The sequence below is a fragment of the Pelophylax lessonae genome (assembly GCF_965119305.1).
Source record: "Pelophylax lessonae genome assembly, chromosome: 6".
NCBI lineage: Eukaryota > Metazoa > Chordata > Amphibia > Anura > Ranidae > Pelophylax > Pelophylax lessonae.
This window is the reverse complement of record NC_138773.1, coordinates 62018511-62045597: the sequence shown is the minus strand read 5'-3', so window position 1 is coordinate 62045597 and position 27087 is coordinate 62018511. Positions and strand designations below refer to the sequence as shown.

The 27087-nt window shown below is 43.2% G+C and overlaps 1 protein-coding gene across 1 annotated transcript; it reads right to left on the bottom strand.

The window, feature by feature from the left end:
* Positions 1-1923: 1923 nt before the first annotated feature.
* ZDHHC4 (zDHHC palmitoyltransferase 4) lies at positions 1924-25409 on the bottom strand. Its single transcript, XM_082261274.1, has 7 exons — positions 25305-25409; positions 22419-22548; positions 18474-18535; positions 15969-16147; positions 10508-10633; positions 4440-4684; positions 1924-2291 (listed from the first exon to the last, which is right to left on the bottom strand). The coding sequence occupies exons 2-7, from the start codon at positions 22539-22541 to the stop codon at positions 2046-2048; spliced, it is 981 nt and encodes a 326-aa protein (XP_082117400.1). The 5' UTR covers positions 22542-22548; positions 25305-25409; the 3' UTR covers positions 1924-2045.
* Between the last annotated feature and the right edge of the window lie 1678 nt (positions 25410-27087).

Here is a 27087-nt window from a genome sequence, read left to right as displayed (position 1 = left end):
ATTATTTAGGAGTTATATAGTGCTTTACAATATAGACTACTGGAGAAATTACAGTTTCAATACAAGGGCGCTACACACTGATCTGATATATTAATAATGGACTTACAAGTTACAGATACTATTGATTGCATTTACTTTTTAGAAACTATGCCTGGAGTGTTTTTTTTTTTTTAATTTTAACTTGAGTTTTAAAATCAGAAGGTTTTTTTTTTATCCTAATGCATTCTTTGCATTAAGATAAAAAAAACCTTCTGTGTGTAGCAGCCTCCCCAGCACCCCCTAATACTTACCGGAGGGCCTTCTCTGTCCAGGAGTCCCTCGGCCGCCAGGGACTCTATCTCCTGATTGGCTGGGACACAGCAGCGGCGCCATTGGCTCCGGTGGCTGTCAAAGTTAGTTAGCCAATCAGGAGAGAGAGGGAGCAGGGCCGAATGGCAGCTCTGTGTCTGAAAGCTGCAAGTCGGCTGGGGTGCCTCTATAGCAAGCTGCTTGCTGTGGGGGACTCGATAGGAGAGAGGAGCCAGGAGCAGCAACGAGGGACCCGAGAAGAGGAGGATCCGGACTGCTTGTGCAAAACCAACTGCACAGAGGAGGTAAGGATAACGTTTTTTTTTTTTTTTAAATAAAAGAGAGACACTAAACAATCACTTTAATATTCTGGAAGAGGGTCCATGTTCTTCTGGGAGGGATTTACTAAAACTGGAGCACACAGAATCTGGTGCAGCTGTGCATTGTAGCCAATCAGCTTCTAACTTCAGCTTGATCAATTAGGCTTTGCCAATAAGCCTCCATTCACATCGGGGCTGATATGACATGCGATTTGAGATGTCAAATTGCATGCCAAATCAGCGCCTATTGGTGGAAACTACACCATCTATATCAGTGTGACATACCGATTCCCAAAAGCAGTTCCTGCACTACTTTTGGCAACTTTGGGGGTGATTTCAATAGACCTGCATAGATGTCTCTTAAGTCTCCCCCAGATCAGACTGAAATGCCAGTTTGAAATCGTGCGAGTTCAGCTGAACTTGCACGATTTCAAACCCGCATTCAGTGTGAACCTAGACTTTAACCTGGAAGCTGATTGGTTTCTTTGCAGAAATGCACCAAGTTTTGCACTGTCCAGCTTTAGTAAATCGCTCTCATATAGGATGTAAAAGTCTTACCACATGCTGAATTATAAATGCTCATAATCTACAATGTAAGGTGGGGGTTAGCACAGATAAAAGTTGGATATAAACATTTTTTCCTAATTTTTTTTTTTATTATGAGCTCCACCAAATGCTGCACTGTGGCTATTTAATGTAAAAGCTCTTAGTGTTGGTCAGTGCTATAAAGCATTAAAAGGTAACTCCACTTTCGTGGGGGAAAAAAATAGCAAATAAAGAAAAACAATATAGCGTATACAATTGCGACACAAATCATATTGTAATTATATCTTATTAAAAATGACCTTTCCTTTTCAATCTGCAGCTGTTGTAATTTTCTGAGAGTAATTTTCCAGGTAGCAATATGGCTACCTGGAGGTGATCTGTGCACAGAATGTATACTGACCACACCCCAAAAACATCATTTCCTGCTTGTGTGGTTGGCTCACCAATTTTCCCAGAAGTCTGCCTAAGATACAAGTCAGATTTCTGGCATCCCCTGCAACAAAAATTTCATTTTTTGGTGAGATACTCCCAATAGGAACACATCTAAAGGGATGCAGACCCAGCAGCTTCCACAGAATAACAAAAAAGGTAGGAATCTGCAACAAAGTATGTTACAATCCTTGTAATGTACAGAGATCACCCAGAGGGGAATGTTTTTTTTTCTCAACAAAAGTGGAGTTAAACTTTAAAGAAACCTTTGGAAGGTTATTACGCTCTGTACAATGTCCCATTTCCCCAGCTGTAGCAGCCATGTCGTGTGAAGGCCAGGTCATTCACTAGGAACTAGAACAGTCATTGTGGCACTCATCTGAATGTTGGGTCATACCAAGCATCCTGCATAACGTGTGTGACTGGTGCCCTTTGAACCCCACTGTCACTCCCAGGACAGTCTCATCTCTTCTTTTTAGGACTGGTATAAGGCTGGAAAACTTCTTTGAGGTTACCCATAATGCCTCTGGAGTAAGTCCTAGAAGACGCTGAAGAGGAGCTGAGCCCTCGAGACTTGCACCACTCGTTGGTGGTCTGGTTGGTGATGCAGAGGTAACACACAAAGCAGGTGTAGCCGCCCAGTAGCAGAATGAGGATGAGCAGGAATCCCAGAGTGAAGACAATCCGCGGGAAGGTCAGAAAGAGGTGCTGGGGAAACACAAACACAACAGCAAATCTTACAAAGGCAATCTACTCTGATGCGTGGAGGATCAGGGTGCACAAACTCACTTCACTGAAATTCCAATCTAGCAATCTCCCAGCACTTTATGTGCCTTCTGTCCAAACACATGACCAGGGCTGGCCCTACCATGGGTCCACTGGACCTAGGCAACACTTGGAGAGGGGCAGCAAATTGACTCCCAAGATTTTTTTTTTTCCAGCAGTCTTGTGTGTCATGAGTTTTTGGGGCGTTACGGGTGACTATTCTCCATCTCATACTGCCGCCCATAGTGCAAACTGATGACTATGAAGAGGCGGAGCGTCTCCTCCGGGAAACATCCCTCACATGATCGTGGTGTGCACAATGACATCAGACATCCGCGCATTCCATCTCACACAGGGCAGGCTGGGGGCACTGCAGACACAGGAGTGACAGGAGGACTGAGGACAGACAGTGGGTGTTTGGTGGACCGGTCCGGTGGCGAGTTATGGAAGAAGTGTACATATTTCCCAAAATAATGGATATGGGGGCCATTTGTTGGGGCGTGATTTTTTTTTGGGGGGGGGGGCAGCATTTCATTCTTGGACCCGGGCAGCACAATGTCTTGGGCCAGCCCTGCATATGACACACAGGGTCTTCTTCTTCCTCCACTTCTGTCCACCACTGGCAGACGGCCCTGAACATTGCAGAGAATGTTACTCATGTAATTACATGGCAGCATTCTCCTGTAAGTCCAAGCAGCATGATAGGGTAACCCCAGGGTGCATGTACTTGACACCCAGAGCGCACAGGAAGTGGAGTGACTTTGGTGTCATTCAAACCAGAACAGGAGCAGCACTGGACCACAAAGTGGTGAGAGTGCAGGGGACAGTACTGGGGAAAAGGCGAGTACAGTAGCAAAAAGTGTTTGTTTTTTAAGCGTGCCTGGCAATAGATCAGGAATTGGGCTTTAAAGAGTACCTGTGAGAACATAAATATCTGCACTGCCGTTGCTCATTGGTTTGTAAAGGTGCAGGCTCTTTGGCGATCATCCTAATCCCGACAATTTTACGAGCTGCATGCTCATTCCAAGTGCATGGCCTTACAAAAGGTAGTGAGGCCAATAATATTAGGGTGACACATGGAGGTTGATTTATTAAAGGAAAATAACTCTACAGAGTGCAGTTGCTCCAGAGCTTAGTAAATGAGGGGCAGCTCTGCTAATCCAATCATGTGCAAGCAAAAAAAAAAAAATTATGGGTTTACAACCTCTTTAAATGGTATAAAAATCACAAGGCTGCAAAGCCATTAATATGCATTGCCCAGTCAAAATATTTTGATTTGGGGAAGTTGGGACTAGAAACTGTCAGGTTCTTTTACTGCTCTTGTTGGAAAGCTTTCCCTGAATTACTGTCACCAGACAGGAAGTAAGGAAAAATCTCCCACAAATAAACAATGTTTTGTTGCTGAATTAATAGACCAGTCGGTGAAATGAAAAAAAAATAGCTCTTTTTTATAATAGTTTAACTGGTTAATATTATATTTAGTACTAACAAGAGGTATTATGGGGTTGATTTACTAAAGCTAAATAAACTGCACTTTGGAAGGGCAGTTGGACTCTGCAAACTGCAGTTGCTCCAGAGCTTAGTAAATGAGGCGAACCTTCATTTTGCAAAGATTGTCCAATCACGTGCAAGGAAAATAAAAAAAAACAGCGTTTTTTGCAACCTGAAAGAGAAACACATAATGAGCTAGTATGCAACGCATACTAGCTCATTATGAAATACTTACCTTAGAACGAGCCCCCGCCGTGCCGCCCGCTTACCTGTATGACGGGCGACATGTCCAGTCGCCCGTCTTCCGGGATCGCGGCATCCGGCCATCTGATTGGCCGGAGCCACGGTGACGTCACTCCCGCGCATGCGCGCGGGAGTGACGGTCATGGCACGGGGCTCTGAAGGAACGGCACCAGCGGCCTTTCCTTCAGAGCGCATGCGCCAGTGACGTCAATGGCTGCATTTAAGGTAAATATCTCCTAAACGGTACATGTTTAGGAGATATTTACAGTACCTATAGGTAAGCCTTATCATATGCTTACCTATAGGTACAACTTGCAGAGGAGGGTTTACTTCCCCTTTAAAACTCATTCAACTTACCTGAATGATGAAAAGGATGCCAACCAACTCTTCATGGCCTTCGCTGTCCTTATAGGCTGCATTCATCATATGCGATAACAGCACCACCTGCAGGAGGAATCCTGCCACGACTCCAGCCAGTGACAGAGCTGTGAAGGACAGACTGACGAGGTAGAGGAAGAAGTATCTTATATTCTGGGCTCCGATACAGTTGTTTACCCACACACAGTGATGATCAAATCGCTGCACGCAGATGTTGCATACACCTATAAGAAAATTACCATATGCGATAGTCATGGCTTCTTACACATCAAAGTACACAGCAATGCAATAAAAAAAAAAAAAAAAAACAATCAAACAAAAAGTTAGAGTAATGCTGGCCATACACTATACGAAAAATTGTTCAAACTAATTTTCGAAAACGAACACTCGGCCGTGATAGCAAACAATCGTGCCATCATGTAATGGCCGATCGTTCAATGGACATAAATGAATCAGTTTTTTGTTAATTTTTTTTACCTATACCTAGTGCAAACAGTTTGGATGAGAAACACATCAAACTTTCAATATATCGTTCATTCGGCAGAAGATTTCCAAACTTATCCTTCGTTTTTTCGGGCACAAAAACGTCACAACCGATTACCGATTCGTGCCCATTAACTGGCTGAGATACTAAGGAACTGTCCAAATGACTGAATTTCGGACAATTTTTCTTATAGTGTATGGCCAGCATTAACAGCTAATAAAGCAGTTTACCTAAAAAGATCATAGAAAAGGGGGTTAAAGACATTTTTTTTTACTATTTATATCAAAGAAAATAGTTAAAACACCATCAGTGTTTTTTTTATTATTTATTTATTTTTGCTGTGCCCCTTTAAGGAAGTTTTCCTTCATTTCCCTTATAGGAGACACAACAAAAAGTATAATGAAATCTCTGCAAGTGAAGAAAAATCTCCTTAGATACCGTAGCCGTTACTGGTCTTGTGTCTGTCTGTATTGGAAGGTTTTCCCTCTATATTCCTGTTACAGTAAAAACTATAAAATGTTGGGTTTCATCATCACTTCCCATCATGTTAAAAATGGTCACCAGTACAGATAGAGCGTGAATCTTCCCATTAGGGACACAGCTATAGCAATACAAACCTGATAGGGGTGTTAATACTTTCCTGTAATACAAGAAAATATTTTTGGCTTTAGATTGATTGATTGGCACTCCTTTTTTTTTTTTTAAGATTTTTATGTATTAGCAGCTCACAGGAATTGGGATGAAGCTAACAAAACAAAAACCTAACAAAAACCTATACTTCTCTTTTAATTCCTAAATAATGGGAGATAATAAATACACAGCTTTTTAAAATCCTTCAGTATTGTTTCTTGAAATTAGGTGTAATCTTTTGCTAGAACTAATAAATCATTATGGGGTCTATTTCACACTTCCACAATACATTTCTTTACATAGGATGCCCAAACTTTGGCTTCTCTCCATTTTCCACACTATAAGCTCCTCTTCTATGGCACCAACCCTTCAATGTCTACCCGGTGCTCCTACAGGTGCTGCCGCCACCCTTTCTCATGTCTCTGCAGATTCCCTATCTGGCGGTGGATATGGTACTCTCCTGTCGCCTCCCTCGCTCACAGGACGTGCTGGGACCGGCGTTGCACTGAAACGCTCGTACTCGCGGTGGAAGTGACGAGCGGCACTCCTTTTTATAGTCAAGTGGAGAAATGCAAGTTCTCAGACATTCCTTGTATATAAACAGTGTGGTTGGCTACATTACTTTATTGAGTTGACTCCAACTTGTTGGTCCTAAGAGAGAATTTCTGTTTTATCATTGGTTTGCAATATCACAGCTTCACCAGCAGGGGTCACTGAAAGTAGAATCTTGAGAATACATGGAGGAATCCATACCGAGCATTTCATTACCATAATGTTGGGAATGGTTTTCAATAAAGTATACCTGTGGGTATAATAAATATATGAAGCTGACGCTTACTTTAATAGCAAGCAAATCCAAGGATCTGCATGTCAATCCTGATTTCCAGTGGAGCACCATGGACCAGGGAACTCCGATGTGCAAATATCAATATGGGCCTCAACTGCTCCTCCTATACCTAGCTGGTGGCTCTGCAGGGGTTGGCCCTATTATTCAATAGGGAAGCTGGGAAGCCAGGGCCAGTGACCACAGGAGCTGACTTCTATTTGCAATGCATGTCAGCGCATCCTGGCTTTCAGGACTCCCAAGGGGCTCCACAGGAAATCAGAGCTGATGTGGTGCAGGCATATGAATAAAGGAGTGGCAGCTTCATGTTTCTTTTTTTTTTTTTTTTTTTAATTCATATTCAGGTTTGGTTTAAAAAAAAACAGTAAGGAACCCTAATAAACCTTAGTACACGGTAACCAAATCCCCTTACAGATAGTTCCCATTGGGGGTAGGCGGATTGGGTATGCTGTGTTTTATATATATATATATATATATATATATATATATATATATATATTTTTTTTTTTCCTTTAATTGTCACCTTGTACTCATGTAATTTTCTGCATTTTCCTAAGAGCCGGTTCACATAGGGGCGAACCGACTTGCCGGGGCGACCTGTGAAGTCGCGGTGCACGCTGTGCACCGCGACCTCAGAGCGACATGCACGGACTTCATATCATTGAAGTCAATGCAGGTCGCTCCAGGTCGCCCCAAAGTAGTACAGGACCTTTTTCTAAGTCGGAGCGACTTGTGTCGCTCCTATTAGAACGGGTCCTGTGCTAATCTATGGCAGGCAACCCACGGCGACTTGTCAGGCGCCTGAAAAGTCGCCCCAGTGTGAACCGGCTCTAACTGTTGTTACACGTACCAAGCAATGAGACAGAAGTAACAAATAACTGTGAAGGTTATTGTTGAAATTGTTAAAATAAAATTCCAATATAAATAAAAAAAAAAAAAACGGTAAGGAACTGCATATAAAATGTGGAATTATTTGTGAATACATCTGTAAAACTTCAGTATCCCAGGGTTTTCTATATACCTGATATTTTTGGGACTGTATTTTGCTTTCAGAATGCTTGAGACCACATTCACATGGCCCCACATATGCAGCCAGTGGAGGATGCTGGTGGGAATCAGTAGATTCTGTCTGGCAGTTCTAATTGCTTCTTGAACAAAATCGCAGCAGCTCACATTTGCACATTCTGAGTTCTCTGCTGCAGGTAAAGTGGATGTAAACCCTCACATATACCCAGTGAAGTGAACAGCACCAGATGGTACACAGAGATGAAACAAATCTCCATACATAAGTTTTATTTGTATATCTGCTATCTTCAGCTTTCTTCACCGTTTAGAAAGTGAACATCGGGCTAGAATTTGCTCTTCCTGTTCCAGCACTGGATGTGGAGACCACTTCTATCACAGATACAATATCGTTGGGAAAAGCCCACACCCTCAGAGATAATATCGCCACCAATTCGGCCTTCAATTACAATTTCTCAGCTCTTAACCTCTGGCTTTATTATGATATCGGGGTTGCTGGAGAAGTCCTTAAAGGAGGTGTAAAGTCATTCTATGCAGTAACATTAAAACAAAAAAAAAAAAAAACCTTCTGGGTGTAGTGCCTCCCCAGCACCCCCTAATACTCACCTGAACCCCTTCGCTCCCCAGCGATGTCCACGTGTCCCTTGGCCGTCCGGTACTCTCTCCAGATTGGCTGAGACAAAGCCGCAGCGCCATTGGCTCCTGTGGCTGTTAATCAAAGTCAGTTAGCCAATTAGGAGAGAGAGGGGTGGGGCCAAATGGCAGCTCTGTGTCTGAATGGACACACGGAGCTGCAGCTCAGCTTGGGTGCCCCCATAAGCAAGCTGCTTGCTGTGGGGACACTCAATGGGAGGGAGGGGCCAGGAGCAGCAATGAGGGACCTGAGAAGAGGAGGATCCGGGCTGCTCTGTGCAAAACCAACTGCAAAGAGGAGGTAAGTATTACATGTTTGTTATTTAAAAAAAAAAAAAAAAAACAACTAGACTTTACAATCACTTTAATATGCATGTTCACCTGTGCACTTACCTTTATAGCTCCTTACAATGCATTATAGTTAAATGTTTATGCCTTAATGCACAGGTGTCAAACACAAGGCCCGCGGGCCGAATCAGGCCCTCCAGGCCATTCCATGTGGCCCTTGCACCTCTCCTGCAGCTGCTTCATCTCCCTCATCTCTGCCCCCACCTTGTCTCAGCAGACGGCAGCAGAGAGGACAGAACTCCTCCACCAGATCCTCCGCTTCCCCCTGCAGCTGGAGAGAGGACCCCCCAAATCAGCAGTTGACAGCAGAGAGGAGGACACATCTCCTACAGATCCTGCACCTCTCTGTGCAGCCGTACCACCCCCTCCTCTCCGCCTCCACTGGTCTCAGCATTCAGCAGACTCCGGCAGCTGACTCCAGCCCTCCTCCTGACCCTGCAGTTGCGGCTTCCCAGCTTTGCCTCCAGCTTCTTCCCAGCAGCAGCACATAGTAAAGGGGATGCACTGTGATGTAAGGGAGGGGGGGGTTCTTGATTTCTCATAGTGGTGGGCTACAGATAGAACTGGCCCTCTGAGGGTGACCATAATGGTGATGTGGCCCGCAATGAAATTGAGATTGACACCCCTGCCTTAAAAGCGGAGTTCCGGGCACAAAATGGACCTAATCGATTTTCTGCCCATCCGCTTGCTTTGCTTCACCTGAAAAGCAATTGGATAGTTAGGATTATTTATTTATTTTTTTTACTTACCTTGTAATTGTAGAAAGAAATACTCACCTTTTTTCACTTCCTCCCTCTGTGGCCGCGGCCCGCGCCGTCACTTCCTCTTTGCGATGATTCCTGGGAGCTGAACGTCATCGCTCCCAGGAATCAATGCGACGGCACCGGCCCCTCTCGTCACTTCCGGGGCGACGCCGCATTCCCTGCTAAACAGCTTCTGGGCGCCGCACCGGAAGTGACGAGAGGGGCCGGTGAAGGCGCATTCTGGGAGAAGAAGACGCGGAAGAGGACGCAGAAGAGGATCGCGCAGGCTTCAGCTGCCCACAACAGAGATGGCAATGCTGTAGAAGAAATTTTATAAGTAAGTATTTCTTCTTGCAGGTAAGTGCGAACCGGGACATATCAGAGGCTAGCCATTGTGGAATGTACTAGCCCTGACTGTCCCGGGGGTATGTTCATTGAAAAAATGTTTCTGTGCCCGGAACTCCGCTTTCATGCATAGCACGGTCTGTAGTAACCTGTTTTTTTTTTAGGATGAGGAGTGTGTGTACTATATCGTTCAAGTGTTCTGGAATTGTATGCTCTAAGTTTCAATAAACACTTTTCCTGATAAAAAATGAACGTTCACATGGCAAGTGAAATTATTATGTGGCTCATTTCACACTGATATGTTTTTCCCATGTTTTTTCCTTGCAATAAAAACACAAGAAAAAGGTTTCCCTTTGGGACTTCCCAATATGAATATGAATTCCCGTATGGGACTTTTCACACCTGTGTTACCAGTGCAGTGCATTTTGAAAAGTCCTGCATCTTTGGTGCGGTTTTGAGACCCGCACCAAAAACACAGCTTCCCATTGACATGAATTAAAATTGCAGTAAAAACGCACCAAGATTTTGCAATTTGGAGTCACATGTCCATTTTTCACAGGTTCGGGCCACCCAAAAACACACCAGAAACGCACAGCAAATGCATCCGAAACACAGCAAAATTGCGGTAAAAACGCATATCCTACAGAGCAGTGTGAAAGTACCCTTAATGGTACATTGTGGTCACAAAGGGTTTAATCTGATGTGTCACCATCCTGGAACAAGCATGCAGGCAGTGAACTATCAGGACACCTAATACGCACATATTTATTCTGGGTCACCTATTTAACAGGTAGTAAAACAGGGAAGAGGATGGCAAAACAGCTCAGCAATGGGAACTGCCTTATTGAAGTCCTGGCTCCCTTTTGATGTCTATTGGTACTTTTGTAGTATAGAGATCAGTGTTTCTGGTCTCTGGCTGACATAAGTGACTGACTGCTATCACCTTGTCTGCAATTTTTTTCTTCAAATTCTTGTTCTCCAGATAAAAGGTTCTCACCGCAGTGTTTTGATCTGGCTGGCTTCATCAGGAGACACGTCTGACATTTTCTCCCTTCATGGAACATGACGTTGTCATACTGGTACATCTCAGTGCAAAACGCCTCCTTGCTTTTTGTCACTGTCCCTAAAATACAGAAAAGGGAAATTAATTAATTAACCTATTGCTGTGTTCTTAAATGACCTTGCTGCAGATCTAAACGTTGCTTGCAGTACTGGAGTCTGGTAGGAGCCGGTACTGCAGTGCAGCAACTCACAGCAAGCAATGAAAATTCACTCAAGTATCTCTAGGTAAAATATAGATATAGATTTTTTGGTTCTGGATGGAGTAAGGAAGGGTTAGACGATTTGTCAAGTTTTTATAGATACACTATATTACCAAAAGTATTGGGACGCCTGCCTTTACACGCACATGAACTTTAATGGCATCCCAGTCTTAAGCCCCGTACACACGCAACGAATTTCCGCCGACCGATCGTCCGTCTTTTGTCCAGAGTTGCGTTTTGTTGGTTGGAATGTGCCTAGACTGCACACAAATTTTCTCGCACGACAAAATTCTACTTCAGAAGTGATGTCATGGGTTGGTTTGCTTTCTTTGTGTTCTTTCTTCTCTGAGCATGCCCAGTCTTGCTCATTAAATTTTTCCCTGTCGAAATCTGTACTGAATGCACGAAAATCGGCCGTGTTTTGACGGAGGACAAAAATTTTATAGCCTGCACACCAGAATTTTTTCAGCCGAAAAGTCGGAGTCGGTTGTCGGAAGCATCATACTAACAAGCGGAAAATCGGCTGATCGGTCGTCGGACGAAAATTCCCGGCCGAATTTCGACTCGTGTACGGGTGTACGGGGCTTTAGTCTGTAGGGTTCAATATTGAGTTGGCCCACCCTTTGCAGCCAAAACAGCTTCAACTCTTCTCGGAAGGCTGTCCACAAGATTTAGGAGTGTCTATGGGAATATTTGACCATTCTTCTAGAAGCGCATTTGTAAGGTCAGGCACTGATGTTGGACGAGAATGCCTGACTCACAGTCCCTGCTCCAATTCATCCCAAAGGTGTTCTATCAGGTTGAGGTCAGGACTCTGTGCAGGCCAGTCAACTTCCTCCACCCCAAACTCACTCAACCATGTCTTTATGGACTTTGCTTTGTGCACTGGTCCAAATCATTTGGTGGAAGGGGGATTATGGTGTGGGGTTGTTTTTCAGGGGTTGGGCTTGGCCCCTTAGTTCCAGTGAAGGGAACTCTTAAGGCATCAGCATACAAAGCCATTGTGGATAATTTCATACTCCCAACTATGTGGGAAGAGCTTGGGGACGGCCCCTTCCTGTTCCAACATGACTGCACACCTGGGCTCAAAGCAAGGTCCATAAAGACCTGGATGAGTGATTTTGGGGTGAAGGAACTTGACTGGCCTGCACAGAGTCCTGACCTCAACCCAACAGAACACCTTTGGGATTAATTAGAGCAGAGACTGTGAGCCTGGCCTTCTCATTCAACATCAGTGCCTGACCTCCCAAATGCACTTCTGGAAGAATGGTCAAACATTCCCATAGACACACTCCTAAACCTTGTGGACAGCCTTCCCAGAAGAGTTGAAGCTGTTATAGCTGCAAAGGGTGGGCCAACTCAATATTGAACCCTATGGACTAAGACTGCAATGCCATTAAAGTTCATGCGCGTGTAAAGGCAGGCGTCCCAATACTTTTGGTAATATAGTGTATCAGTGCCCCCATTGGAGAGATTCACTACTTTAGAAATTTTACTAGTGACCACTGTCACTGAGAAGGAAACGTGGGGAATCCCAAAATGTTATAGTTGTCCCAGAATAAGATGTGAGGGGAAATCTCCCAATAGGTGACCCCTGTTTTGGGGACAACTATCTAAGCGGATAATCCTCCTTGCTTTTGAGAGATTTCCACTAACTTCCTGTTGAATCTCTGGGACAGGAAGTGAAGAGAAATTTCCCTTATGATGCACAGACAGCAAAAAAAAAAAAAGCGAAGGTTATAACCCTTCCCTTACTCTATCCAAGTTTTGCATATAAATACACTTTCAGTGAAATCAAACCAGTACTAGATGGATTGATTGTTATGAGTACTGGTCTCAGCTACTTACACTTTCTTATTGATCAAGCCATTTACAGCTCTAAAACAGAATTTTGAAACAATTACACACAATCAACATTTCTTTCACTTATATAGTTTTACAAATAGAAAACATAATATTCATATTTCATATGTGGTTTAACTATAGCATGAAAAAGTATACTATATATATATATATATACACACACACACACATTATATATATATATACACACACACACACACACACACACACACATTATATATATATACACACACACACATACACACACATTATATATATATATATATATATATATACACATACACACACACACACACACTTTATATATATTATATATATATAAGCTTCATGTAATCTTCTGCACTAAGAACTCAGAGAAAGGGAAGGCCACTTCTGTCAGGCTTTGCTGCATATACAGTCGTCGGTCTAACACTATAAACAAGCTTACAGGAGGAAGAGCACAGAGAAAGACATATCAAAGGGCTGTGGCTCCCTCACTGTCCAATCAGCAGGCTGGAGCAGGGAGGGGTCATTGCTGTATTTCTTAGGTGGAATAAAGAAATTGGTGTCATCCACCTGCCTATGCAGCAGGTGAAATGGTATGTGGGACTGGCTGAACAGAACTGCTCCTTTGGCAGGTAAAACCATTTACATACACAAATTTTAATAATGAATTCAGATACAGGTGGTCACTCTTCCTCCTTAGCAAGTCTAAATCAGGAATAAAAAGCAGAGTATTCATAATTCAGTAGAAACCGTCTGTATTTGTTTAGTAGCCATGTTGTTGGTCAGTTTGATTCAGTGGAAAGGGTGGGTGCAAAACACCAATTTGTTCAGGATATGAGGTCCTCGCTTGCATATTGGCTTCTCCCCATTAAAAGATGACATTAAAATGGACAATAGGTTATATTGTAGAATAAATTCTGGACATCTACAGTGCTCATTTTCACATAAAACCCATTTCACCAAGAGATTGATGTCTGTTTTCAGCAGCTCTTCACTTTAAGACATTATCCTGTTTCCTTTAGAGCAGAATTCTTTAATTGTGTTCTGTCCACATTACATGATTAATAACCACCATAGACTGGAAACAATAATTAATATAATTGCACATTACCTAAAATGCATTTCTTCTCTAATTTGTCCACTTCTCGGAAATTTCAACCCAACGTGTAAAAGCCAAGAGTAATGCTAATAGATGCAATATTTTGCCCCACCAATCCTGTAGTTGAATAGCGTAGGGCTAGGCCCTAGGAGGACTTCACTGTTTCCCGCTTTTTGTGTCACCTGCCTACTAGTTCCTAACATGGAACCAGCAGTCTTTTAGGAAAACTCTGCTGAGAATATATACAGTACAGACCAAAAGTTTGGACACACCTTCTCATTCAAAGAGTTTTCTTTATTTTCATGACTATGAAAATTGTAGGGTCACACTTCAAGAGGTAGTCACCTGAAATGGTCTTCCAACAGTCTTGAAGGAATTCCCAGAGATGCTTAGCACTTGTTGGTCCTTTTGCCTTGCCTTTTTGCCTGCGGTCCAGCTCACCCCAAACCATCTAGATTGGGTTCAGGTCCGGTGACTGTGGAGGCCAGGTCATCTGGCGCAGCACCCCATCACTCTCCTCCTTGGTCAAATAGCCCTTTCACAGCCTGGAGGTGTGTTTGGGGTCATTGTCCTGTTGAAAAATAAATGATGGTCCAACTAAACGCAAACCGGATGGAATAGCATGCCGCTGCAAGATGCTGTGGTAGCCATGCTGGTTCAGTATGCCTTCAATTTTGAATAAATCCCCAACAGTGTCACCAGCAAAGCACCCCCACACCATCACACCTCCTCCTCCATGCTTCAAGGTGGGAACCAGGCATGTAGAGTCCATCCGTTCACCTTTTCTGCGTCGCACAAAGACACGGTGGTTGGAACCAAAGATCTCAAATTTGGACTCATCAGACCAAAGCATAGATTTCCACTGGTCTACTGTCCATTCCTTGTGTTCTTGTTGCCTTTCTTTAGCAGTGGTTTCCTAGCAGATATCCTACCATGAAGGCCTGATTCACACAGTCTCCTCTAGAGATGTGTCTGCTGCTAGAACTCCATGTGCCATTGACCTGGTCTCTAATCTGAGCTGCTGTTAACCTGCGATTTCTGAGGCTGGTGACTCGGATGAACTTATCCTCCGCAGCAGAGGTGACTCTTGGTCTTCCTTTCCTGGGGCGGTCCGCATGTGAGCCAGTTTCTTTGTAGCGCTTGATGGTTTTTGTGACTGCACTTGGGGACACTTTCAAAGTTTTCCCAATTTTTCGGACTGACTGACCTTCATTTCTTAAAGTAATGATGGCCACTCGTTTTCCTGTACTTAGCTGCTTTTTTCTTGCCATAATACAAATTCTAACAGTCTATTCAGTAGGACTATCAGCTGTGTATCCACCTGACTTCTGCACAACACAACTGATGGTCCCAACCCCATTTATAAGGCAAGAAATTACACTTATTAAACCTGACAGGGCACACCTGTGAAGTGAAAACCATTTCAGGTGACTACCTCTTGAAGTGTGACTCTACAATTTTCATAGTCATGAAAATAAAGAAAACTCTTTGAATGAGAAGGTGTGTCCAAACTTTTGGTCTGTACTGTATATTTGATACCATTGCTCTATCTCTTTTTGAAAATACTTCTTTCCTGGCTGTTATGCTAATCTAAAACTACAGTTCTTTCTGAGTCAATGACCAATGACAAGAATTCAGATCAGACTTCTAACATCTATCCAGTTTCATTAGCTGCAAAGTCCAGTCAAGACAGCCAAGGAACTATACTATATGGCCAAAAGTATGTGGACACCCCTTAAATTAATTGAGTTTGGGCGTTTCCAGTGACGGGTATTGTTAATGCTACAGTATTCAAAGAAAATGTAGGTAATTGTGTGCTTCCACATTGTGGGAACAGCTTGGGGAATGTCCATTTCTGTTTCAGTCCCTGTGCCCAATGCCAGCTCCATAAAGTCATGGGATGGTGAGGTTGGTGTGGGAGAACTCGAGTGTCTTGCATACAGTACTGATCCCAACTCTACTGAACACCTTTGGGATGAATTGGAATACTCACTGCGAGACAGGTCCTCCCAACATCAGTACCCAACCTCACAAATGTCCTGAATGACTGAATGGGCAAAGAATCCAACAGAAACACCTCCAATCTTGTTGAAACTCCATATTAACGCCCATGGGATGTCCAACAAGCTCACAGAGATGTGATGGTCAGATATACACAAACTGTGAATAATGTAGAAGGTGGTTTACACTTTATATAAAATATTCTCCCTGTTTTACCTAAAAAGTAAAACATAAGTGTGCTTTCTTACCTGGATCAGATTTGCAGCATTTGTAAAAGAAATAAAGATTCACAGTGATTAAAGCATAAGGCAGGAAGACAAACATCCAATGTAGTTCCATCTCCAGGCTATAGTCCAGCACCTCCCAGGTATATTCCGCAAACACTGCTGCGTCCAGAACCAAGTGCAGAACCACAAAAGCTGAACTTCTATAAAGGCAAAGTAATACAAGTCTAATAATAAAAACAACTCTATGTGGAGATATAGAAGGGAACCTGCGAACATAAAATACATGAGCTGCCACTGCTGTTTTTTTTTTTTGGTGCAGATTCCAGGACTGTCATCCCAACAGCCGTGGCAGCAAATTTAGATTCAGTTTTAGTTATAGTCTTTTGACTAAAAAGCCATTTTTGTTTTAGTCATATTTTAGTCGACTAAAATCTCATACATGTTAGTCAACTACAAATCGAGAAGGTTTAGATTAATCGTAATGCACTATTTAAGCATTTCTATAGAATTTCCAAACAAATTATATACTCCTGGAATAAAACTCTAAATAATATGTTAGTATTTATGATATTAAGGTTTAAACACGCACTACAGACACAGATTTAGGCTCCATTCACACCAGCGCGACTTGTCAGCCTGACAAGTCGCGCTCCCTCGCGGTCTATTGACTGCTACAGGACCCATTCTAATAGGAGCGACACAAGTCGCTCCGACTTACAAAAAGGGTCCTGTACTACTTCGGGGCGACCTCGGAGCGACTTGCAAAGACTTCGATTATGTGAAGTCCATGCAAGTCGCTCCGAAGTCGTGGTGCATGGGAATGCACAAGTCGCCCCCGAAGTAGTACAGAGTTGTGCCGCCCCAGTGTGAACCGAGCCTTAGCCATTGTGATATATAAACATCTTTATAAATAAAACCAAGTTTCATAAACAAACAAAAATATTGCTTTTTGACAAACATTAAAATACAAAAACACAAAAAACTGTAAACTCCATTGGCTGTAATGTCATTGCACATATTATCTGAATATATTATCAACATAAAATATTAAGAAAAAATATAAAAAAGCCTTTTTCCTAATTTTTCTCTTTTAGCAGCTTAGTAGATGCTCCTTACTTATGCTGTGGTGCAATACATGTTTAAACTTTATTGTGCCATTATTACAGGCTCTGGATGGAATTGTGTTGCCAATTTAGAAATGGCCAGCAGAGTAGTGTTCATTTTTATGTCAATTTTCAATTTAGTTTAAGTCATAGTCCTTTAAATAAAATGCCATTTTAGTTTTAGTCCTATTTTATTCGACTAAAATAGTGTTAATTTAGTCAACGAAAATATTTTAGATGACAAAATGAACACTGCATTCCAATTCTGACACAGCCATCTAATGAGCTCCCCTAAAACAAGCATGCAGGACAGTAGTTAGAATTTTTTGAGACTTCACTAGTTATATGCTTGTTAAATGCTACCACCAGGCAAGATGTGGAAAGGAGTTAAAACTTCTGGCAGACAACTCTAATGAGCAAGATTAAGCAACTGTCCTGATTGCTCTCACACAATGAATCTATGCCCCAATAAAGGGGATTTGTGTTTAAGCCCAAAATGTGTTGGCTGTTAACTGTTGATAGACCCTTTTATTGTTAAAATGTTTTTGTTTTTTTTTTTAATTCTAGTCCAGCCTTTTTCAACCAGGGTGCCTTGAGGTTTCTTCAGGGGTGCCTTGGCAAAATGCCTAAAAATTGATCAAAAATTGTATACAAGCCAGCAGGTGAACGAAGCCTGCCTTTTAGTTATACAAAGCCAAGGGTTTGCATTATGCACCAATATGATTTTCTAGACACTGGTATCCTTACAACCAATGACGTCATCAGTTAATAAAAAAGATGTCTGTTGCCTCCACAGCACCCTTGTGTGACCCTCCTGTGCCCCTCTCCCTCAGCACTGGGGTGACAATAGCTGACTGATGGAAAGAAATTGAGGGAGAGGAGAAACATTGGAATACTAGTCAGTACCAGTGTTCAAAAGTGTATTTGCTTTGGAAGAATAAATCACCTCTAACTTTGGGTGTCCTATGTGTGGATGTTGCTGCATTATGTAAATCTATATGAACAGTTTTTTACATTTTACAATGGGATGCCTCGAGATTGTCCATCATTTTAAAGGGTGCCTTGATATTGTCTATAATCTTAAAGGGTGCCTTGACTGAAAAAAGGTTGAGAAACACTGTTCTAGCCTGTGTTACCACAAGAGAGATTTCTCCTCACCTCCTGTCCTGGTGACAAGTATCTCTGTGACAGGAAATGAGGAATAAATTCCCCAGCAGGGGAACAAATGGCTTTTAACACTTGACAGACATTTTAATCAAAACTGAAAAAAGTTTTGCTTTCAGTTCCACTTTAACATGTTCAACTCCACGTACAAATTTTCAGTGGTTGTTTGAACGTAAAATGTAAAAAAGTATGAAAAGTAGGAGGGGAAAAGTGACAATCCCGGTAAATGTGCAACACAATCTCATTTTACATATCATACCTTGTATAGAAGCAGCTGGTAAGGCGACTGTGCAGCCATGTTGGTAACACATAGGAAAGTGCCTGCAAATATAAAGAGGTTCAGCTTTACATATGGAAATGGATATCTGTTCCCAGCTTGGTGTTGCTCACAAAATGGGTACACAAGGAGGATGTGGTTGTTCAGAACTGAAGGATCAGAGAGCGATGGACTTCATGTTAATTTGACATGCACATCTTCACTTTATGGGTGTTGGGTTAACATGGTATTCACAAAGATCCAAAAGGATCATCTTATCTCCACATTAAATATTTAAAATGAAAAAAAAAAAAGGGGACTTGCTTTATAAGAGAGTGTTAATACTTGTCTGTCTTGCTGTCCTCACTGCCAATATTTGCCCTCTTAAAATGCTTAACTGGAGAAGCATCTTCAGTGAGAACCTTTGCTGTGTGCTATGGTTTCATCCACTGACCTCTACATCAATGCCATAGCCTGTAGCGGGAGACTAGGCATCTGACACTCCAGGAAGTATGTCGGACGCTGAAGATTCTTTAGCCAGCTTAGCTCTTCAAAGAATGAAGATTGGCGGAGTGGGCAGTGGGAGACAGGTATGGATCAAGAGGTGCTTTAGCGGCATCAACCAAACCCTGCTTAGCCCATAAAAATGTGATTCCAGGCAGAAAACTGTAGAAAGCAAAAAGTGCACTTAGAGGAATTGGGCACTTGAGTGATATTAAATTAAGCAAGTATGTGTAGCAGATGCTTTCCTGTAGTGTGTCTGCAGTTATAGCACAGTGGGCAGACATGCTGAATGCTAAACGTGGAAGACTAATACCGGCCTGAGCCATTGATGACAGGAAACAAAAACACAGAAACAACAAGGCAGATGTCATATTCACAAAGCTACTTGGTATCCCTGGATATATGAAAAGAACTAATGTGGGTCAGAGATGAACTCTGAAAATGTACCCTTTTAGTAACCACCATCTCCCCCCTCCCAACCCCCCCATTTCAAGGGTTAAATGCTTGTTTACTTTAGAGGTGTAAGGAAAAGGTGTAGTACCTACCTTATGCCTCGTACACACGCATCGATTATTGGCCGGGAATTTTCGGCCGTCGTCCGATCGGCCGATTCTCGGCTTGTTAGTATGATGCTTTCGACAACCGACTCAGACTTTTCGGCCGAATAAAATCTGGTGTGCAGGCTATAAAATTTTTGTTGACCGTCAACACAACGGCCGATTTTCTGTCAGTCAGTACAGGTTTCGGCAGACAAAATCTGATGAGCAAGACTGGGCATGCTCAGAGAAGAAAAAACACACGGAAAGTAAACCAGAACAGGACATCACTTCTGAAGTAGATTTTTGTTGGCCGAGAAATTCGTGTGCAGTCTAGGCACATTCCAACCAACAAAACACAACTCTGGACAAAAGTCGGCCGATAATCGTTGCGTGTGTACGAGGCATTAGTCTTGGCTTTGACTGGGTCCCTCAATCCATGCAACCAGTCCCCTGCAAAGCCCTCCCTTAGGTGCCTAATGCCATGGTCACAAGCTCACCTTCTCACATGCAATGCCGGGTTAATAGCCCCGCACTATGCAGGATGTTGTCAAAGGACCACCCACAACATTGTCTCTATGGAGGAGCTTCCTTAATAAAGGCCGGTCACTGCTGCTCTCTCTTGTGCAGAGTGACTGGTCCTGTATCCACCCCCACCCGTAGTTAAAGTCCCAACCACAGAAATGCTCTACATGGGTAATATCACCGCTTCCCTGTTTATCATCACTGATATCACTGCTTCTTTTATAAGATAATTCCTGGGTTGTGCAACAGAATTTGGTGCACACAAAGTGGGTTTATATGCTTTGTGGATAATAATGAATACACAGTATCTGCACGCACCCAGAGTTCAGCTTTAAACATTTATTTAAAAGAAAACCGTTATGAGATACACAAGAAGACCGTCATTGCTGGCCTGAAAATGTTAGTTGGTGGGCTGTCATTAACCCTACGACATTATTAGCATCACAAACCCAGAACAAGCAAATAAAAGGTTTAGGTCTCCCTCTTGAACTTCCTAAAACTTGTTCTGGGTCAGTAACTTTGAAGACAGTTGTTTAGAATAGCCGGCAACTAGCATTGTCAAGTCAGCTTTGCCAGCCCCTGTATATTTCTGGTAACACTGCTATGCACAGTGACACTGCTGTGTTTGTCTATTTAATCAAATGTCAGCAGCAAGGATTAAAATATAAGAAGTCATCAGCACTCCAAGAATATCCATTTCTTTCAATTATTGGCGAAACAGTGTCATATAGGTCATAATAGCCAACATTTCGGGGTCTCACAGGATCCCATGGTGACTGGGTTGCCTTGAGAAAGGGACCCTGCGAAACCCAGAAACATTGGCTATTGCGGCTCATGTGACATTGTTTCCACAAAAAGTGAAATGGACATTATTGAAGTGCTGGTGACATATTCTCTTATCAGGCTCTTTCACACAGGTGCCCTGAGCCCATGCAATGTAAATTCCAGCGCATTTCCCCAAACAGGGAGCTCAGGTGCTGGGTACAGCCATCTATAGTGGTGTACAGCCTTGTGTATCTGTACTTGAGTATACGCCGGAACTCACATAAGCACTTGTATATAGCGTATGGGCATACAAATTTTCTATTCATGTAATACAGTAAACCCCCCTCCATTGCGGGGGTTATGTTCCGGACCCAGCCGCGAAAAGTGAAAATCTGCGAAATAGAAAAACCCTATTAAAATGCATTGTAGGCATGTTTTTTTACTGTCACTGTACGTGTAAAGGCATTTTAAGGTCTTTAAACACACTTTTAAAACAATAGAAGCTCATTTAAAGCGGAGTTCCGGGCACAAAATCAATGTTTTTTTTTTGTGCCCGTCCGCTAGTTCTGGATAACCTGAAAAGGAATTGGATAGTTAGGTTTTTTTTTTTTTTTAAAACTCACCTTGTAATTGTAGATCGTAAATACTCACCTCAGGGTACTTCCTCCCTCGGAGCCGCGGCTCTCCCCGTCACTTCCTGCCTCGCGATGATTCCTGGGAGCTGAACGTCATCGCTCCCAGGAATCAATGCGCGGGCACCGGCCCCGCACGTCATTTCCGGGCGACGCCGCACCGGAAGTGACGAGAGGGGCTGGTGCGGCGCATTCTGGGAGAAGAAGACGCGGAAGAAGACGCAGAAGAGGACCGCGCCGGCTTCAGCTGCCCACAAGAGAGATGGAAACGCTGTGGAAGAAATTTCATAAGTAAGTATTTCTTCTAAAAGGTAAGTGCGAACCGGGACAGATCAGAGGCTAGCCATTGTGGAATGTGCTAGCCCTGACTGTCCCGGGGGTATGCTTATTGAAAAATCACATCTGTGCCCGGAACTCCGCTTTAAACACATAAAAGATACTGAGAGACATAGCAAGAGCTATGGAAAACACAAAAATATTTCATTTTTAATGATTTATATAGTAAAATAACATTACAAAAAAAACCGCAATATACCGGAACCGCAAAAACTGAACCGCGATGGAGCGGGGGTTTACTGTACACCCATACGCTAAACAAGTGCTTACATCTGCATCAGCTTATACCCAAGTTCATCCACACAGAACCAACCATTCAGGTCTATGGGGGGGCTGTATGTAGCATCTGTGCTTCCAGCAGGGTAAATACGCCATAAATTATATTGCATGTACTCAGGGCACCTATGTGCATAGACCTTTCACCTGTTTTTATGCACAGCACCATCTATTGTGGTTATTAAAAATACCCGCAGTGGTTGTATTGGCCAACACAGTGCAAGGACTGCACCTTCAAAATAAATTGTAGATGCAAGGGCTATTCTTTTTCTCCCTTTTCCTTAATTTAAAGCAGTATGGAGAAGTGAGGGCCTTGTGTTCAAAATACCTGTTTAACACTACTCTTAGGTTGTTATGGAAATAAAGAGTCTCACCTCTTCAGCTCTGTAGAACACGCTGTCCAGTCTGCTCCTGGATCTTCCTGACAAGCAGCAATAAACAGAAACACAGAGAACAAGAACAGATACATAGACAATGAAAAGCAACAGGAAGTCCATTCCGAAACTAGAAAAAAAAAAAAAACACAGACATAGAAGATTAGGAGTATGCCTCCGTAACATGGCAGTAAATCAGAGCTGTGCTGCTTTATTAAAATAGAGTAAGAAAGGGCTCATTAACACCAGCAGCCATGCTGAACACACCAGCTACTACCAAGTGCTGATGTGCTGATCCCACCGCCTTTTTTGTGTAAACGTCTTTGAAATGTCACAAAGTGAAATATCTTTAAGTCTTATTGGCTGGTGAAATGCAGTGAATTACGCTGCACAATGCTGTGCTGAAAAAATTACTGCATGCCGTACCTTTTTCAACACACAGTGCTGTGAGCTAGCCTAATAGGGATCATGTTTTTTTGCTTTGTCTTGCATTGGGACTGTACTGGGCAGTGCAGCTGCTGGCCGGGAAATGCCTCACTGCCTATGATTGGAGGTGGGCAGTGACAGCTTCCTGGCGGGATTGCTCAGGTGGGTTGGGACTACAATCCTGAACATGCCAGAGCCCATCACTAGTTGTCACTAACGATGGAGCTCAGGTGTGTTCAGATTCAATCCCAAATCAAGTGTGTGAGCTGGCCAGGAAGCTGTCATCTGTACTTGACCAATCATCTGCAGCTGCGGCATTCCCCACCCACAGCCGCAGGTATACATACCCCTTGTTTGCATCAGCTGCAGGGAGGGGAATGTCCCGGCCACAAATAATTGGCCCAGTACAGATGACGGCTTTCTGGCCGGCTCACTCACTTGAGTTGGGATTGAATCCAAACACACCTCAGCTCGTTCCCACTAATGATGGGCTCAGGCGTGTTCGGATCGCACCCGCCAGGAATCTGTCACTGCACACCGCCAATCATATGCAGCGTGTGTATGTGCAGCTGCGGGCTGGGAAATTCCTCACTGCATATGATTAGCCGCATGCAGTGACGGTGTTCTATCAGATTCTGCAACCAGAAGTGACGTTCAGATGAGAACAACTTACTGTGCATGTGTTCCAACATGGCCGCCATGCGTTCCAATGGGTTTCCTAATGTGACAGAACACGAAGCAGCGGTGGACACCCACAGAAATCTTGAATTTTACATTTATTGTAGCAGTAAACTGACCTTATATAATAAATAACAGTTCTGTTATTATTGTAATTAGTAAATATAGCGAGAAACCTTCAGATAGAAGGTGGCGGCGGCCATCTTGGTACAGCCCGCACTGCTCAGCGACAAACTGATTATATAGTGAAATAGAGTCTTTCACTCGGTCGCAGTGAAATAGTCTATTTCAGTATATAAGGTGAGTTTACTGCTAAAATAAATGTAAAATTCAAGACTTGCGTGGGTGTAAGAAGATGTCCGCTGCTACCTCATGTTCTGTCACATTAGGAAACCTATTGGAACGCATAGCAGCCATGTCGAAACGCATGCGCAGTAAGTTGTTCTCGTCCGAACGTCACTTCTGGTTGCAGAATCTGATAGGTGGCAGTATTCTGATAGAACAACGGCTTCCTGACGGGTATGATCCGAACACCCCTGAGCAGATATGAGCTCGGGCGTGTTCGAGTTGTTACATGCTCGATCCTGCCAGGAAGTCGACACTGCAATCCGCTAATCACAGGCAGTGAGGTCCGGGTTACACTTATGCGATGAGGGAAGGCTGTGAATTCACAGCCTGTTCCCGCATCGCAAATGCAACCCTGGCAGTTCACACTGCCATATGCGATACGCTGGGGGTGTCAATGAAATGTTAAGGACACCCCCAGTTTGATCGCATATCGCAGTGCGATCTTACAGTTCACACAGGATCGGATTGCACAAGTGTGAACCACTGTGCGATCCGATCCTGATGCAGCTGAAAAAAAGGGTCCTGTGCGTGTTTGCTGAGGGTGCAGTGCGAATTTAGCCATACAAAGTGTATGGTTGAACTCGCACCACACAGCCGATCGCATGTAATGAAGGAGCAGCGCGATCCGGTATTACATGCGATCGCCGCAGCCGCAAGAATGTGAACCGGCACTGAGCCCTGGTTCACACTTATGCGATGCGGGAAGACTGCGAATTTGCAGCCTGTTCCCGCATCGCAAACGCACCCCCGGCAGTTCACACTGCCATATGCGATACGCTGGGGGTGTCAATGTAATCTTAACGACACCCCCAGTTTGATCGCATATCGCAGTGCGATCTTGCAGTTCACACAGGATCGGATCGCACAAGTGTGGACCGCTGTGCGATCCGATCCTGATGCGGCTGCAAAAAAGGGTCCTGTGCGTGTTTGCTGCGGGTGCGGTGCGAATTTAGCCATACAAAGTGTATGGCTAAACTCGCACAGCCGATCGCATGTAATGAAGGAGCAGTGCGCTCCGACATTACATGCGAACGCCGCAGCCGCATAAGTGTGAACCGGCTCTGAGACATTTCCAGATCGGGAAATGTCTCACTGCCTGTGATTAGCGGAGTGCAGTGTTGACGTCCTAGCAACTCGAACACGCCCGAGCCCATCCCTGGTTGTCACCCTATAACAGGAAGTGCCTGGACCAGGCCCTTAATGGCAGGGATCTCCAACTATTCCTTTTATGAAACCTGCAGATTGAAAGTGGCTTTTAAAACAAAAATAACATAAAGCTCATGTGAGATTTTAGCAATTGGGTTTACACCTAATTTAAGACATATTTCCCTGCATATTCTAATTGTGACTGGTTCTCTTTAAGTTTGCAACATACACGACACTCTATAAAATAAAAAAATAGCTCCTATAAAACAGAATAAATGAGTCACTTACATGTTGTTATGTCAAACCACTTGTGTGTTGTTATACACCGCTGGGCGCGGCCATCTTTCTCCACCCGGAAGAGGAGAGCGGCTTCGACACAGGAATGAAGTACACCCAGGATGAGGGGAGCCAGTGACGCGCTGAAAAGAGGAGCGCCGATTCAGGCTTTGCAGAGGATCGCTGATAATAAGGATTGCTGATGCTGCTCGCAGGTTGCTGTTAGCAGGGGGTGTTTTATTGTATTTGTATGTTGTACAGCACTTCCTTCATTCCAATAGTAAACAGCATAGATCCGGCGCCATGGTTGTTTTGTCCTCCGTTGCCCCACACTGCTGTCCCTTCCTGCCATTGAAATGAATAGGCCAGTGCAAGGTAATGTGGTGCCCACTGAATGGCAGTATATCTATGGATGTGTCAGGTGGTGGCCTGCCAACCAATCAGGTTTAACCACTTTACCCCTGGAGGATTTTCCTGCTTTACGCCCAGGCCACTTTTTGCGATTGCGGCACTGTGCGACTTTAACTGACAATTGCGCGGTCATGCAACGCCGTACCCAAACGAAATTTACGTCCTTTTTTTCCCACAAACAGAGCTTTCTTTTGGTGGTATTTGATCACCTCTGCGCTTTTCATTTTTTGCGATATTAACAAAAAAATGCGACAATTTTGAAAAAATTATATTTTTCTACTTTTGACAGTTAAAAAATATCCAATATATTCAATTTTTGTCATATATTTAGGCCAAAATGTATTTAGCTAAATGTCTTTGTCAAAAAAATTCTCAATGAGCGTATTTTTAACCACTTTAAGACTGGAAGATTTTACCCCATTCCTGACCAGGCCATATTTTGCGATTCGGCACTGCGTTACTTTAAAGGACAATTGCGCGGGCGTGTGACGCTGTACCCAAATGAAATTGACGTCCTTTTTTCCCCCACAAATAGAGCTTTCTTTTGGTGGTATTTGATCACCTGTGCGATTTTTACTTTTTGCGCTATATACAAAAAAATAGCGACAATTTTGAAAAAATAATATTTTTCAAAATTTTTTATAAGAAATTCCTCCAAAAAAATTTAAAAATCAAAATTTTTTAACATTTTAGGCCAATTTGTTTTCTGCTACATATTTTTGGTAAAAAAAAAATCGCAATAAGCGTATTTTGATTGGTTTGCGCAAAAGTTATCGCAGCTACTAACTACGGGAAATTTATGTCATTTTTATTGTTTTTTTTTTAACCTTCCTAGCGGTATTCCCGAGCGTGACTCGGGGTTAGATTTTAGAGCCAAAAGCGGCAACCCCGAGCCACACTCGGGGTACCGCTAGGAAGATCGCTGGATCCTGGTAGAGGTTTTACTTACCTTTTCTCCGGGATCCAGCGAAGAATGTGGGCGGTATGCGGCGGCGGAGCTTCCTCCCGATCGTCTGCGAGCCCCGGCTTCCGTCTCCGGCGACGTGACGTCCGCGGGGGGTGGAACCGGCGGCAAATTCAAATGTAAAACACACCAAACACACTGATACCATTCAAAATAAAAATAATTCACATTACATTGCCCCCCAGTGCCCTTTCCTGCAGTTTTACTGTACTTTTTAAGTAAATATATGTGTATATATATATATATACAGTATATATATATATATATATACACACATGTATGTATATATATATATATATATATATATATACACGTAATTCTTGTGAATGAGCAGCCCAAACCAACTGTATACATTATATATATATATATATATAATATATACAGTATATATAATATATGTATACATACATATATGTATAC

Coding starts and splice junctions, on each gene's coding strand:
- ZDHHC4 (XM_082261274.1), bottom strand. CDS start 22,541: ATGGACTTCCTGTTGCTTTTCATTGTCTATGTATCTGTTCTTGTTCTC. Junction 16,148..18,473: donor ACCAGCTGCTTCTATACAAG/GTATGATATGTA, acceptor TTGCCTTTATAG/AAGTTCAGCTTTTGTGGTTC. Junction 2,292..4,439: donor GCATCCTTTTCATCATTCAG/GTAAGTTGAATG, acceptor GTGTTTCCCCAG/CACCTCTTTCTGACCTTCCC.